The 12946-nt window shown below is 33.7% G+C and overlaps 1 protein-coding gene across 4 annotated transcripts in view; it reads left to right on the top strand.

Annotated features, from left to right (window-relative positions):
• LOC144842638 (uncharacterized) overlaps positions 1-12946 on the top strand; it is a 58128-nt gene that overhangs the window by 22356 nt on the left and 22826 nt on the right. For all 4 annotated transcript variants that reach the window (XR_013612140.1, XR_013612141.1, XR_013612142.1 and 1 more), the window contains 3 exons: positions 2043-2195; positions 2544-2696; positions 4293-4420. Coding sequence is in view for 1 of the 4 variants with exons in the window: in XM_078699122.1 (XP_078555248.1) it covers positions 2043-2195; positions 2544-2696; positions 4293-4420 (434 nt within the window). In the remaining 3 variants the exon portion in view is untranslated. The remainder of the gene's footprint in view (positions 1-2042; positions 2196-2543; positions 2697-4292; positions 4421-12946) is intronic.

Raw genomic sequence — 12946 nt, 5'->3', positions numbered from 1 at the left:
CCGTTGGTCCCGTGTACTTAACATTTTGACTGCCAGAGGTTTTTCCAGTTAGAAACTGCCACCGCCAGCGTTTTTAGCCCAATTCGATGTTTTTATTAAAGCTGATTGAAACCATGTACTGTATGTGATCTGATTTATTTGTAATTTAGACTAAAATAATCATAAAGATTTTAGCTTTACAATGGTACCAAGAATGATTTTTAAATCGCAATATGTAAATCGTAATAGTAAAATGAAAGTAACCCACTTTTTGAGTTTTTCGTAGTTTCGCGCAAGAAAGTCGAGATATTCGCGATTTTGTGCAAGACATCACAATATGAAAATATCGCCCGGTGAGATCAACAAACAACAAAAAAGTTACTTACACGGCACCGATAGGCCTATAAAAACAAGTTATCACTATCGAAAAATGTATTACATTTTATAAATCATAAATCTTACATCAATGTTTCGCCAAAATCCACATAGTAAATACACCAGGCCTAGTTAACCAGGCCTAAAGTTGGTCCGGAACCGTTTTATGACTAGGCCTAGGCTAGCCTAGTACTACTAGGCTAGCCTAGTACTACTAGGCTAGCCTAGTACTACTAGGCTAGCCTAGATAGTAAACTGATGATAATATCCATACCATTTCAAAACAAGTTTGTTGCGTGAAACTCGGTCAGTAAAACACCAAAACAATTAGGGTATACATACAATAATAAAATTAAAGACTGTAAAAAAAATTGTAAAATACTGACGGTCCAGACCGAATATAGTGTTTTAGTGTTATAGTATATACCAATAATTAACCTATCTACCGGATTTCGTAAAAAACGCGAAACACGAAGATCTTCGTGTTTGGCAGTCAAGCGTTGTGTTTCCAAAAACGAAGATCTTCGTGTTTGGCAGTCAAAGTGTTAACAGTGCACGTTAAAGAACTTGGTACACTATTAGAAAAGAGTAGGGGATCGTCTCCCGGTGTGCTGATCTGGTAGGCGCTGCACTGCTGGCTGCCATGGGTCCGTGGAGGGCCTAATCCGAATTTCCTCAGTTTCCAGTTAAGTTTGAGGACAAATATAAATACCTTTACCTTTTTTACCTGTGCAACTATTCATAAATTCTTCTTTAATGCTGATTTTTGAAATAAAAAACATGTATTTAAGTATTTCATAATCAGCATAACATACTACTTTATCATATCATAATGAAAAAAGTATTTTATAATATTTGTCAGTCTGTTAGTAATGACAGCATTGAGACTATGTCTCTCTGTCTTCATAGATCTCTTTAAACTTAAATCGTCCTTCGTCCATTAGAGAAATTAAACTGGATTTTTTCATAGCACTCTGAAATTTAAATTTGTCAAAATTTTGTCTGTCTGTCTTAAAATGTTGGTGATTTAAATGCTTTATTAATTGTGCATTATTAAAACTATTACTTTATGTAATATTTATAAATTTATTTGTATAATAATTTTATTCTGAAAATTACAGAGATAGTTGATTCCAAAAGTTATTGTTTTAAAGATGTATTGTCCCCCAAAAACATGAAAAATGAAGATTAATTAAATCAGACTTTGATTAAGTTATTTTGTAGTTGTAATAAAGTTAATCACAAAATAAAAAAAATTAATGTTTTTACTAAATCAAAGGTTACAAATTATACTATAATAGCCAGTTCTAAACAATGTTGTGCTCCAAAGGCTTTCAAATTGAGTACTAGATTAATATGACTTGAAGACACTAAGTATAAAAACATGGCCGGTTAAGAAACTGTTTTTCACAAGGCAAATCTATTCTTATATACTGTATCATTTCTGAGCTCTGGTTGTGCATTTTTTTGTCACAAAAAGTAGAAGGAATTTTGAGTACGCCTAATTATGTGCCGTTTCCGATTTGTGCGAATTTATTCACCAAAACTGATTGTGTCTCCAATTTTTCCCAACATAATCTTCTCTCAATTTTCATAGGTTAAAAAGTCCCATTTTTTTTTTCAAATTCCAATTAAAGGAAGAAGACAATGTCTAATTAATTTCAAATATCAATGTGTTGTTTTTTCAGCTTTCACATGCATCTGAGCCAGGTGGGGGTATCAACTCTGACCCAGAGCAGCACATCCGAGCTTTCCAAGAGTCCGCACTTCGATATGCTTCACTGAATGCTGGAGATGCAGATTCAGACCAAGAAGAAGAGGAAAAGAAGCCAGGACGTGAGGTAAGTTATTATTTTAAGAAAAATATTAATGAAACTTGAAGTCTCTTCTAGAAATTTGCTAAATACTCTGATCGTTTTTATGCTTTTACTGTAACCATGTTATGATTTTAAAATTTTCTCAATGAAAAATACATATTAATGATTTGACAAGGTATAAATAGAATCCAATACTGTCGTGACGCAAGTGAGAGTGTCAGAATTTTACAGTTGCCATGTGTTAATTAATTCTACTGCCGTCGACACATAAACATTGATTTGACTGAACTTAACAATGATTATAAAAATTAAGCAAATAAATATTGTTGTAGTCGGTAAGGTGATACTGTACCTTATGGCCTTTTCTTTCAGCCAATAAGATTCCATGTACGATCGCTAGGTTGGGTGGAAATGAACGATTCTGATCTGTCACCTGGAAAGAGCAGCCTAGCTGTTAACAACTGTATCCGTCAACTGTCATACCGCAAGAACGATATTAGAGACAGTGCAGGAATTTGGGGCGAGGTTAGTATGTGCTTAACTCTGCCGGAAAACCTGTTTCATAACTGTTCAAAAAGACAAATCCAGAATGCATAATATATAATAGAATTATTTAATATGTCATTAAAATAGTAAAAGATAAGACATAAATAATACATTGAAGACAAGAGAATTCTTTATTTTAAATTTTTGTTTTGTTGAATAAATTTCATTTTTTTTTTAATGTATATACTGAAATAGACCGAATAAATAATGAGATGAGATAAATATACTGCTGATTGGGCAGACCTTTACAAGACCTGCCTCTGCCCAGTACAATTATATTCAGGAACAGAAATTTATAGTAGAGACTGCTATATGTTCTGTTCTTAAAGACATACCGGTATCTAATTTTTCTAATTCTAAAGAAAACAAATCGCAAAAACACTGGTTTTAAATATGTTTTTTTTTTAACACATCTACAAAAATGTTTTTAAATATCTTTTTTGAATCGCCATGTTACTTAAATGGTTTGTTTAAATAGCAATCGGAAGAATCAATATTGTAAATACCGCAGGACTTACCAACTAAAATATCATTTTCAATTAAATATTGAATCTTAAAACTTAACATAAACACACATGCAACATATCACGTCTCACAGAAACGATGTAATAAAACAAAAAGGACTACAGGTTTGATATTTGCCGTGAGGCTGTTGATGCTCTTTTGCGAGCATTTATTAACTATCGTCTAGACAAATAGTCGTGCGTGCGATATTTAATATCTTGAGATAATGCTTCGTTGATTTGAGGGTTCTTGATGTTGTGATTAACGTAGACACTACCATACTTGTGTTTGTCGCCACTTATTAGTATGTCCAGAGAAACTAATTTAGACGAAGCTTGGCCAACCAATTTGAAATTTACCTAATGACATTTGTCTTTATTGTTGAATTATTCCAGAGCGATTATTTTGACCTGTTTTGAAAGACACAGCGATCAACGAATCATTTTTGAAATAATTGGAATATTCAAATTATCTTTTTTTTTTCTGTAGGACTTAATTAAAATCTATCGAAAGGATTTCATTTTAGTTGAAATTCAAAGTTGAAATTCAAAATAATTGGAAAGGTCTATGTGTGTGAATCAAGTATTTGTGATGAAGGTGTAGTCATGGAAGCTATCACACCAATTGCCTTGTACTGTAGTCGCTGGTGCCATAGGCAATAATGTAGTACAACCCCTAGGGGACAAATTTGGGCCTGAATAAAGTGGCTCTTTATAGGGGACATCATCCCATCAAGAAAGGGATTGTCTGAAGTGTTATATTTAATATTAGCTTATTGTTTATTTAATGGAAAAGTGTCCCCTTAATAGGAGTCCCAATGAAGAATCGGAATCAGAAACTTTTCTATGGTATATGCAAAACAATAATATTTTCGTTCTAAGTTGTATTTGGTATCATAGTGTAAAAATAAATTGGGTCATCCATTTACACTTCAATGTTCATGAAAAGATTGATTATAATTATTAATTTAATTTTTATAGTAGAGAACTGAATTAAAACTTAATTGAAATTATATTCTTACTTATATTCGTCTATTAATTATTGTTTTTAACTCTTTATTCGATTACACAGGGCAAAGACATGGACATGGTTTTAGAAGATGAACACTTAAAGTTGTTGGACACGGCAGACCACACGTTGCTCAACCAACAACACGTATGCAGCATCCGTGTTTGGGGCGTCGGTAGAGATAACGGACGGTAAGGAAACATCTCAATAATGCATGCAAAACCAAGTGCTTCGTATTTATTTATGTATATGTTTGTGGTTTTGTGAATGATTTATAAGCGCCTGTGTTTATGCTTTGAAAATGGGGAAGTTTGCGGTCGGGAGAGTTTGTTTTTAGCAGTGTTGTTTTGTTCTCGTCTTGATAGCATTTTGTCAGCATATGTTTTTTTTATATTAATAATATATAAAACATTAACAGTAATACTACATTGATATTTCAAGCCGGTTTCACATGATTTGCTTACAAAAATGTTGTTTAAAATATTTTTTTTCCTATTTTCTATTCATTTGATCATTTCTAGTTTTTAATTTAGTTTAGTTGATTTCAATCATTTATTTGATATTCATTTTAAAAACAAGAACAATACATTAGGCTACATAAGAATGACATATTATATTCACATTATCTTAGTTAGTTACCATTTAGAGAATTCATGACATGAAGAAATATTTATTACAAATCCTCAAACCTTATATTTGAAACTGATTCAATTTAATTCCGCAAATCAAATTATTTTGCAGCCTTTAATTTTTGTGATTAGTTATTACAGCCATTCATTTTTAGATCTTTTTCTTTCTAAAATTGACTGTTTGCATAACTTTGTGTTATATTTGAACATTTTTAGAATAACATACACCCACATTGAATCTGTGACCTTCTTTATTCTTCTATTCCTAAACTATTTATGGTTGGATTCTGTCAAAATATACATTTCAAATGTTTTACACATTTCAAGATGACAATAAATCATGCTAGCATTAAAGTGTAAAAAGCATAGAAGGAATTTTTATCCAGTAAGTGTGTTAGCGGTAGAGTAAAGCTAGGAATAGTGCTTGTGTTCAAATTATGCATTTACAAAAAAAACTCTAAATGTCAGTGATAGGCCTATTTCATGAATTTTCTTTTCTGATTCTATTTTATTTCAAACAAACACATTAAAGTTTTTAAAATATAGATATAATTTTAGATAACAATAGATAGGAGATTCCCCTAGTGTGATTACAATTTTCACTGTTGAATTTGTGTGGCATCATGTTTTAATATGTTTACATCATAGCCGATGGGTTAAGGAGGGAACATCTTAAACGGCTTATTGCATTGCAGCATGGGTTTTGCCTGGTATTGTCCTAATGATGGACCATGTTCTCATTTTGTGTACAGTATAAGTCTATGTTTTTAGGACTTTTTAAGGCTTTCAGAACATTTTTCAAAAACATTATAGTTACCATATGGTATTCATAATTTAATAATTGTGTGTAAAGTTGATTATATAGGACGGTAGAGGAGCGGAGAATGCTAATCAATTGATTTGATTTTAAGTTATTTGGATTACAGTATATAAAAGATATACAATGTATTACCTATAATGAATGACAACAGACAACTTACATAAACGAGCATAAACTACTAGAATTACTGGTCACCACGATACGGTCCTCTATCAGCAGTAACACGTTGACACTCGTTATGCATAAGTAAATCTATCGTTCAGCATAATTTGCAAACGCTGTTAATATGTTAGGATTTCGTTGGTGTACGTTAACCATAAGGATCACAACGTTCTGTACATGTTGCTTGTACGTTATGTACACGTCCAACTCGTTATGAATACGTCATACAGTATTATTATTATTTATCCAGGCAAAAGACACATTTTACAAAATGTAATACAAATCAACTAATTAATCAAACACGACGCAAGAAGAAAATATAAAATCATAGTCACTAGCTGCCAGGAAAGTACAAATTTAAAAAATGGAAAAGCCCAGTATTTTAGAGAAACTGTCTAAATCGTCAAGAAGTGACAGGGCCTTTAGTAAAATATGTAATCCAAACTAATTACAGAAACAATGATAAATTGTGACTTTTATTTATAACGAAAAAGCTAACAATTTAAGTTTAAAAAATTGTGCCAGTAGAGAGGCTAAACCATATGATCATAGGAATGAAATAAAGAATTTGTTATACATGAAATGAAAATAATTACTAAACTCATACAGCTGTGTATGTTTGAATGAAACTTTAATACCCTTATATAACATATAAACTGTACAGGCCTGTATATATATACAAAATATCAAACTAAGTTGTGTCTTTATAAAAATCCACATTTTAAACAAGAAATATTTCTTACAAAAAACGCTGCTCGACATTTTTTAAGTAATCATTGTTCTTTCTTCAGATATATTAAATGATTAATTATATCAATCAGTAGTAAACATTTTGTATAAATATATGTTCTGTACAGAACAAAAATATAATCATAAACTAAACTACAGTATATATGTATGTACATATTCCAGGGTAGGAGCATTACCTCCCTATGACCCGGCCCACATAGTCTAGGTCTAGTATATACAGTAGGCCTATACTACCTAGGGATAACGATGCAACATTAAAAGTTAATAGCATACATTGCCTGTTTTTTATATCAATATTAAAATAAAGAAAGAATTTTTATAATCTGATTTGTAGTTTTTGAAATATAGGGTCCAAAACATTGCCGAAAATAATCGTTTTTAGCCAAAAAATGAAGTAAATAAATTGCGCACTCAGTAGACACTTGTATGAACTTCAAATTACGGTTTTTAGTAATATATTTTGTATAGCAACATTGTAAAATTCAATCAAATATTATATTACATATTTATTAAATAGAAAAGAGTGTTTATTTAACCTCATTTAAAGAATTTCAATGCATTATTTTCCCGACGTGTGTTGGACATGCTCAGAGACAACGTGACTTCACGGCACACATGAAAAAATTCTTCCGCAGTCTGTTGATTTGCCTCAACCAATCAAATCCTTATTAATAATTTAATTAATATCTTTAGTATTAAGTGTCATTGTCATTGTCAAGTTAAACTCTTGTTGTTATTTGTTTAATTGCTAAATAGTGTATAATGTCTTACGGCCTTGTCGAAAAACACCATTGAGGTTAACAAGTGTTACCGTGATTAAATAAAGTTTTTATTATATTATTATAAGGGCGAGAATCCAAAATCGTTCAACCGTGATCCCTTATATACTCTCTTTTCCCAGTTTTTTGTCTCCAACTGGGACCTATAAATTAGTTGAGTTTACAAAATTCCAAAAAATGCCTTAGATAAATAGCTTTCGCGTTGATAAAGCTTCTTATTGGTTATGGCATCTGAGGTTTTAGCTGGCTAGAGCCGCGGCGTAAAAAAAGGCCATGATCATGTTGTTTTTTCACATTTCTGTAACTAATATACTACAAAATAGTATTAATTAACCATATCTGGACAACCACAACACTTTTTTGATTATGTTACAATGAAATGTTGGAAAGTACTTTAATAAATCAATAAGTGAACACTTACTGTGTATCAACTTGGTTATATATTTCATTCTCTACATTAACGTTATAGTGCACCATATGTGTACTTAGGTCTTGTCCAGACGACTGTGTTTGAGGGTGCATTCGTAAGCAAATTACAGTGTTACAAATGATGAGCAATAACAGAATTGAACCACAGAGTGCGATGAGTATTATAATCAATGTATCAGTCAATGATTTACTTGATGTTATCTCGTTTTGCTGTATGCTGGTGATTTTAGGCACTATTTCAGTTGTTCTAATAGCTTGCTTGGATATTTGTGTTATAGGTGTCACAGAGGGCAAGCTTTTGGTTTTTGTCGGATATAAGCCTGTAGGTGTTGTCGTCGTTAACAAGCCTGTAGGTGTTGTCGTCGTTAACAAGCCTGTAGCTGTTGTTGTTGTGGGCAAGCCTATAGATGTTGTAGGCAAGCCTATAGGTGTTGTAGGCAAGCCTGTAGGTGTTGTAGGCAAGCCTGTAGGTGTCGTCGTGGGCGAGCCTATAGGTGTTGTAGGCAAGCCTGTAGGTGTTGTAGGCAAGCCTGTAGGTGTCGTCGTGGGCAAGCCTATAGGTGTTGTAGGCAAGCCTGTAGGTGTCGTCGTGGGCAAGCCTATAGGTGTTGTAGGCAAGCCTGTAGGTGTTGTAGGCAAGCCTGTAGATGTTGTAGGCAAGCCTGTAGATGTTGTAGGCAAGCCTGTAGGTGTTGTAGGCAAGCCTGTAGATGTAGTCTGTACTAAAATTGTAGCTGGGGTTGATACCATTAGTGTAATTGATTTTCTTTCTTCTTGAGTACTTGTGGCCACTGTACAAATTAAGTTCAAACCATCGTAGCTAGCCTGAACATTGTGAATCGTCAAATGACTACCATCAACATTATAACTGATTCCTGCATCTTGAAATGTCCATGCATACGATGTAACAGTGCCACTTGACACAAGGCAAGTAAACGTTACATCTTGGCCTATAACTGCTATTTCAGGTGTTTGCGTTATCAAAAGATTTAAAGGACTTTCAACAAATATGTTTATCGAACAAGTCTGAACATTATCTAATGTATTTGAAGTCTGACATATATAAGAAATAACACCTTCTGTATTAGGAACTCAGTACATAGTTCAGGTTTAAAGGATTGTTTGCATTTTGACTGTTAGTTGAAATGGTATTTCCATCTATTGACCACGTCATTTCTATTAGTGGATCTGCAGGGTCTGAATCGCATCGCAATGTTATTATGTCATCAGGCAGCACAATCGTTTTCTCTGGAGTATAACACATTGGTGTGGGAACATAATTCGTAATGTACAGTCTTGTAGAGGCTTTGACATTAGTCTCTTGGCCAATTAAAATAAAAGTACATTGGTACGTTCCTAGATCATTTTCATCCACCTCTACTATTAGCAATGTTTGTGTTATTGAAACATTTTGAGTAACAGATAATCCACCTAGTGCATACTTTATGGTGTCACCGTTTGTCACATAATCACTTAAAGCAATTTCAATATTGTCATTTTTAGTCCAAAGTATGCCATGTGGAGTAATAGATTCATCAGAAGTTAATGTTAACGAACATTCAAGGAATCCACTCAAAGACATATCTACAGTCACATGATCTGGAAATGTTATTTCAGCAGGAAACACATTGTTTCCCATACCAAAAAGAACAAATAAGAATAGCCATAGTGAACTCATCTTGTTTGTATTTTTCACAAAAATATCCACTTTATACATTTTCTGATGAAAAACAAAAGTAATAGTGGAGTTTGTTTCAGATTAAACTTTAACGAAATTTGGTTTATGATACATAATTTAAGTACAATTTTAATGCAAGTAAAAACTAACTCTGAAAGTGCACCTATGTTAAAATTAAACTGAAGGAATAATTTTTGAAATAATTTTCTAGGATGGTACGGCCAGTATTATAAGGTAGTTACAACAAGTAATAATGTGTACAAAGAGTAGAATGGGTAGAAACTGTACTGTGACATGATATTAGTGTATGGTTCAATTTGCTACGATTCAAAACAGCTTACCTTTTATTTCTGGAAATATTCTGTCGTATTTTTTATACAATTCTAGAAAATGTTGGAATTTTCTGTATCACCTACACACTAGAACCAAGTTTTTTATACCAGAGTGGGCTTCAATAGAGGTAGTATTTAAGAGTGCTTGTCACCAAAAATCAGACATATTCGTAATTTAGTGGCAAGGGTCAAAATTTCGAATTGGCTCATATTTTGCACATTGGTAAACCTTGATGTAAGTAAACCTGATGTGTAGTTTGTTTGGTAAAATATCGCTTAGTTTTCGAGAAAATCGAAAAATAACGATTTTCGGCCAATTTTGTTAATTTTTGGTGTATAATTTACATTAAGTTTAACAGCCTCTGGAAGCCAAACGTAGCTACCTAGCGTTTTAATATTTTACACTTATGTTAACTAGCATCTTGACAATAATTAAGTAAAGTTTCAAAAAATTTGATGAAATTCTAAGATTTTTACTAATTAATTACTAATTAGCATATATAAAACTCTTAAAAAGTAGGGTAAAAACAAACGCGTTTTTTTTCATGTGCGACGAATTTTTTTTTAATAAAAAAATCATCAATCTAAAGTTTAGATACTAATATTTATGAATCAAGTAAAAACAATTTGGGGAAACTATTTTGCGCTCCGCGCCAGAGCCACAAATTTGTAAGAAATTCAAAGATTTTATCTGTCGGCAAGATCAATCAGATGTACCTATTGTTCTCTATTTACAGATTTAAGGTAAATTTTACTACGAGAAACAAACTTTAAAGGTAAACTGAAAGGTCCTGAATAATTTGGAATTACGTTTTAATATAAACACAAACTAAAAATAAATTTCTAGTAAAATTTAAACGACTAACCCATGATGAAATTAAGCAATTACTATCTGAGCTCAACATTATAACTCGCTTAGCTTCATCAAGCCTGTTATGTTTTCCACAAGGTGAATTTATTCTCGCGAATTGAACATTTTTTGCATTATACGCGCGCATGCGCAGTTTATTTTTATCAACGTGTTCCATTGGGCGTGCGCGTATACGCGAAAATGTTTGATTTGCGCGAATAATTTCGCCTAGTGGAAAACAGGCTTTACAACATAATGTTCTTATCTTCTCATATAGGGAGTTTTCGCACGAGCACGTTAACGCTATTTTCCAAGCTCCGCCCACTACTTGTACTGTGCGTGCGCAAGCATTACGAAAAACTTTAGTTACGTGCGTTGAGAACCTTATTTCTGAAAAATAGCGTCAATGAAAAACGTTAACCAAAACATGATTAAACATGCCTGGCTAGGCTTAGTCTCTAAACCCAAGGTATTCCATGATTTGTTTTAATACTTGTGGCGTAGGTTGCGTGCGCTACACATGTGTTGCGTTCTACACTTCCCGTCGAAGCGCGAAATCAAAACGAGCAAGTACGTTAACGCAAATGTTCGCTGAACTCTGTTGTTATGCAAATGAGTAGAATGATGACAACCGTTAACGTTCATGTGCTCGTGCGAAATTTCCTAATAATTCGTGGCCTAAACAATAAATTATTGTTTTACCATTGTTTCACCCCTTCGCTTTATTAAAAATTTACAGAACGCGACTTAAAATACTAACAATTTAGACAACAGAATCGTCACACATATTAAATTGTTATTTTAAAGAATTCTCACAGACACAGTTTTACCTTCGTTGCTACCTTAATCAATCGAGCAACTGCACGTGGAAACCAGCTTTCCCAGCAAATCAATGTATGGCTTCTTGCGCTTTATGGTTATATCTGTGGTATCAAGTTCAAGAGAAGTACACATTTCTTGCAACATTGGCAAAGAGAATCTGGAGAGTTTTTCTTGAGCTTTCAGTTCACAAATATTATGCCTTTCAAACATTATTGGATGCTGCAAGCCTATTGTGTCCAGTACGGTTTGCGACAAAATTTGAATTTCTCTTTCTTTTTCCGTTTTTGAATCGTCTCCATTTTCTTTGACTTCGTCACCATCTTCATTACTATCGTAATCATCATCTTCGTCATCATCATCATCATGAACGGCTGCATCTGTCCTCCTTTTTTTAGCTAAGCGTGAGAAAAAACTTGCAATCTGCTGTGCTGTTAAAAATTCACTCTTGCTAAATAGATGTGAACCATCGCTGTGCCTGGCCGATCTCATCTCTCGTGAGACATCACATGGATCAGCTTTCTGTCCTGTCTGCTCTCCAACGTCAAAAACATCAATAAGGTAGGTTTTCTGTGGAACAGAAAATCGGGTTTTTTTTGCAGAGGACTTTAACGCCCAGCCCATTTGCAGGTCGGGGCCAATGTCAAACCGTGGCAAATCGTTGGTTCTTGTTGGTTCTGGATTTTTAGAAGTACCCTCTTCTAGTTGTGTTGCGTATAATTTCATTGCCCTGTCATATAGTGTTTCATGTTCTAGTGCGTTCTTGTGATTTTCATAATCTAAGTGTTTCTCTAGGGAAGAGTACCTCTGATATGACCTAATGCAACCTTGTTCGCGACAAAAGAACAGTTTGCTGGGAGTGCCAGGACTTTCTTCACTTTCTATTTGTTCGTCGTCATTTCTATCAGCTTGTTCTTCATGAGATGTCTTGGCTTGTATTCTTGCTTTTACTGTAATAAATGATACTTGATTTTGATCAGACGTTGTATCCTTGTTATGAATTAAATTGGGTAGTTTCGAGGGCACACAGAATTTACTCAAAAGTAGATTTTGTCCTGCACCAATACCATACGCCATCCACACCTTCATGGACCTGCTTCCGTACTCTATGTTGTTGATGTGACTCACGCCTTTCCATTTCCCTGCTGCACAAATAGTACCAGTAGGTAAAGCACAAACTATGACTTTCACTCCAGGAATGCCTCCAAAGGACTCAATTGCTGCCTTCATCTGCTCTGGATTTTCAATATCTTTTCCTGAATTAAGATATTTATTCATGTGATTTTTGATATGGGCTGCCTTGCGGTCACATGCGCCCTTCCCCCCTTGAGGGTCCGAAAAATCAATACATCGGATTTTGATCTTCGTTTCTTTCGCTATCTTTGGTAACGAGAGTAATGTTAGGGCAGAGTGGTAGCATCCTGCATTATCTTGACGCAGATACACAGAGTGTATATCGGGTGCAATAG

The sequence above is a fragment of the Antedon bifida genome, chromosome 5, assembly GCF_963402885.1.
Source record: "Antedon bifida chromosome 5, ecAntBifi1.1, whole genome shotgun sequence".
Taxonomy (NCBI): Eukaryota; Metazoa; Echinodermata; class Crinoidea; order Comatulida; family Antedonidae; genus Antedon; species Antedon bifida.
The sequence above is the reverse complement of the archived record's forward strand: the minus strand, read 5'-3'. Positions and strand labels throughout refer to the sequence as shown.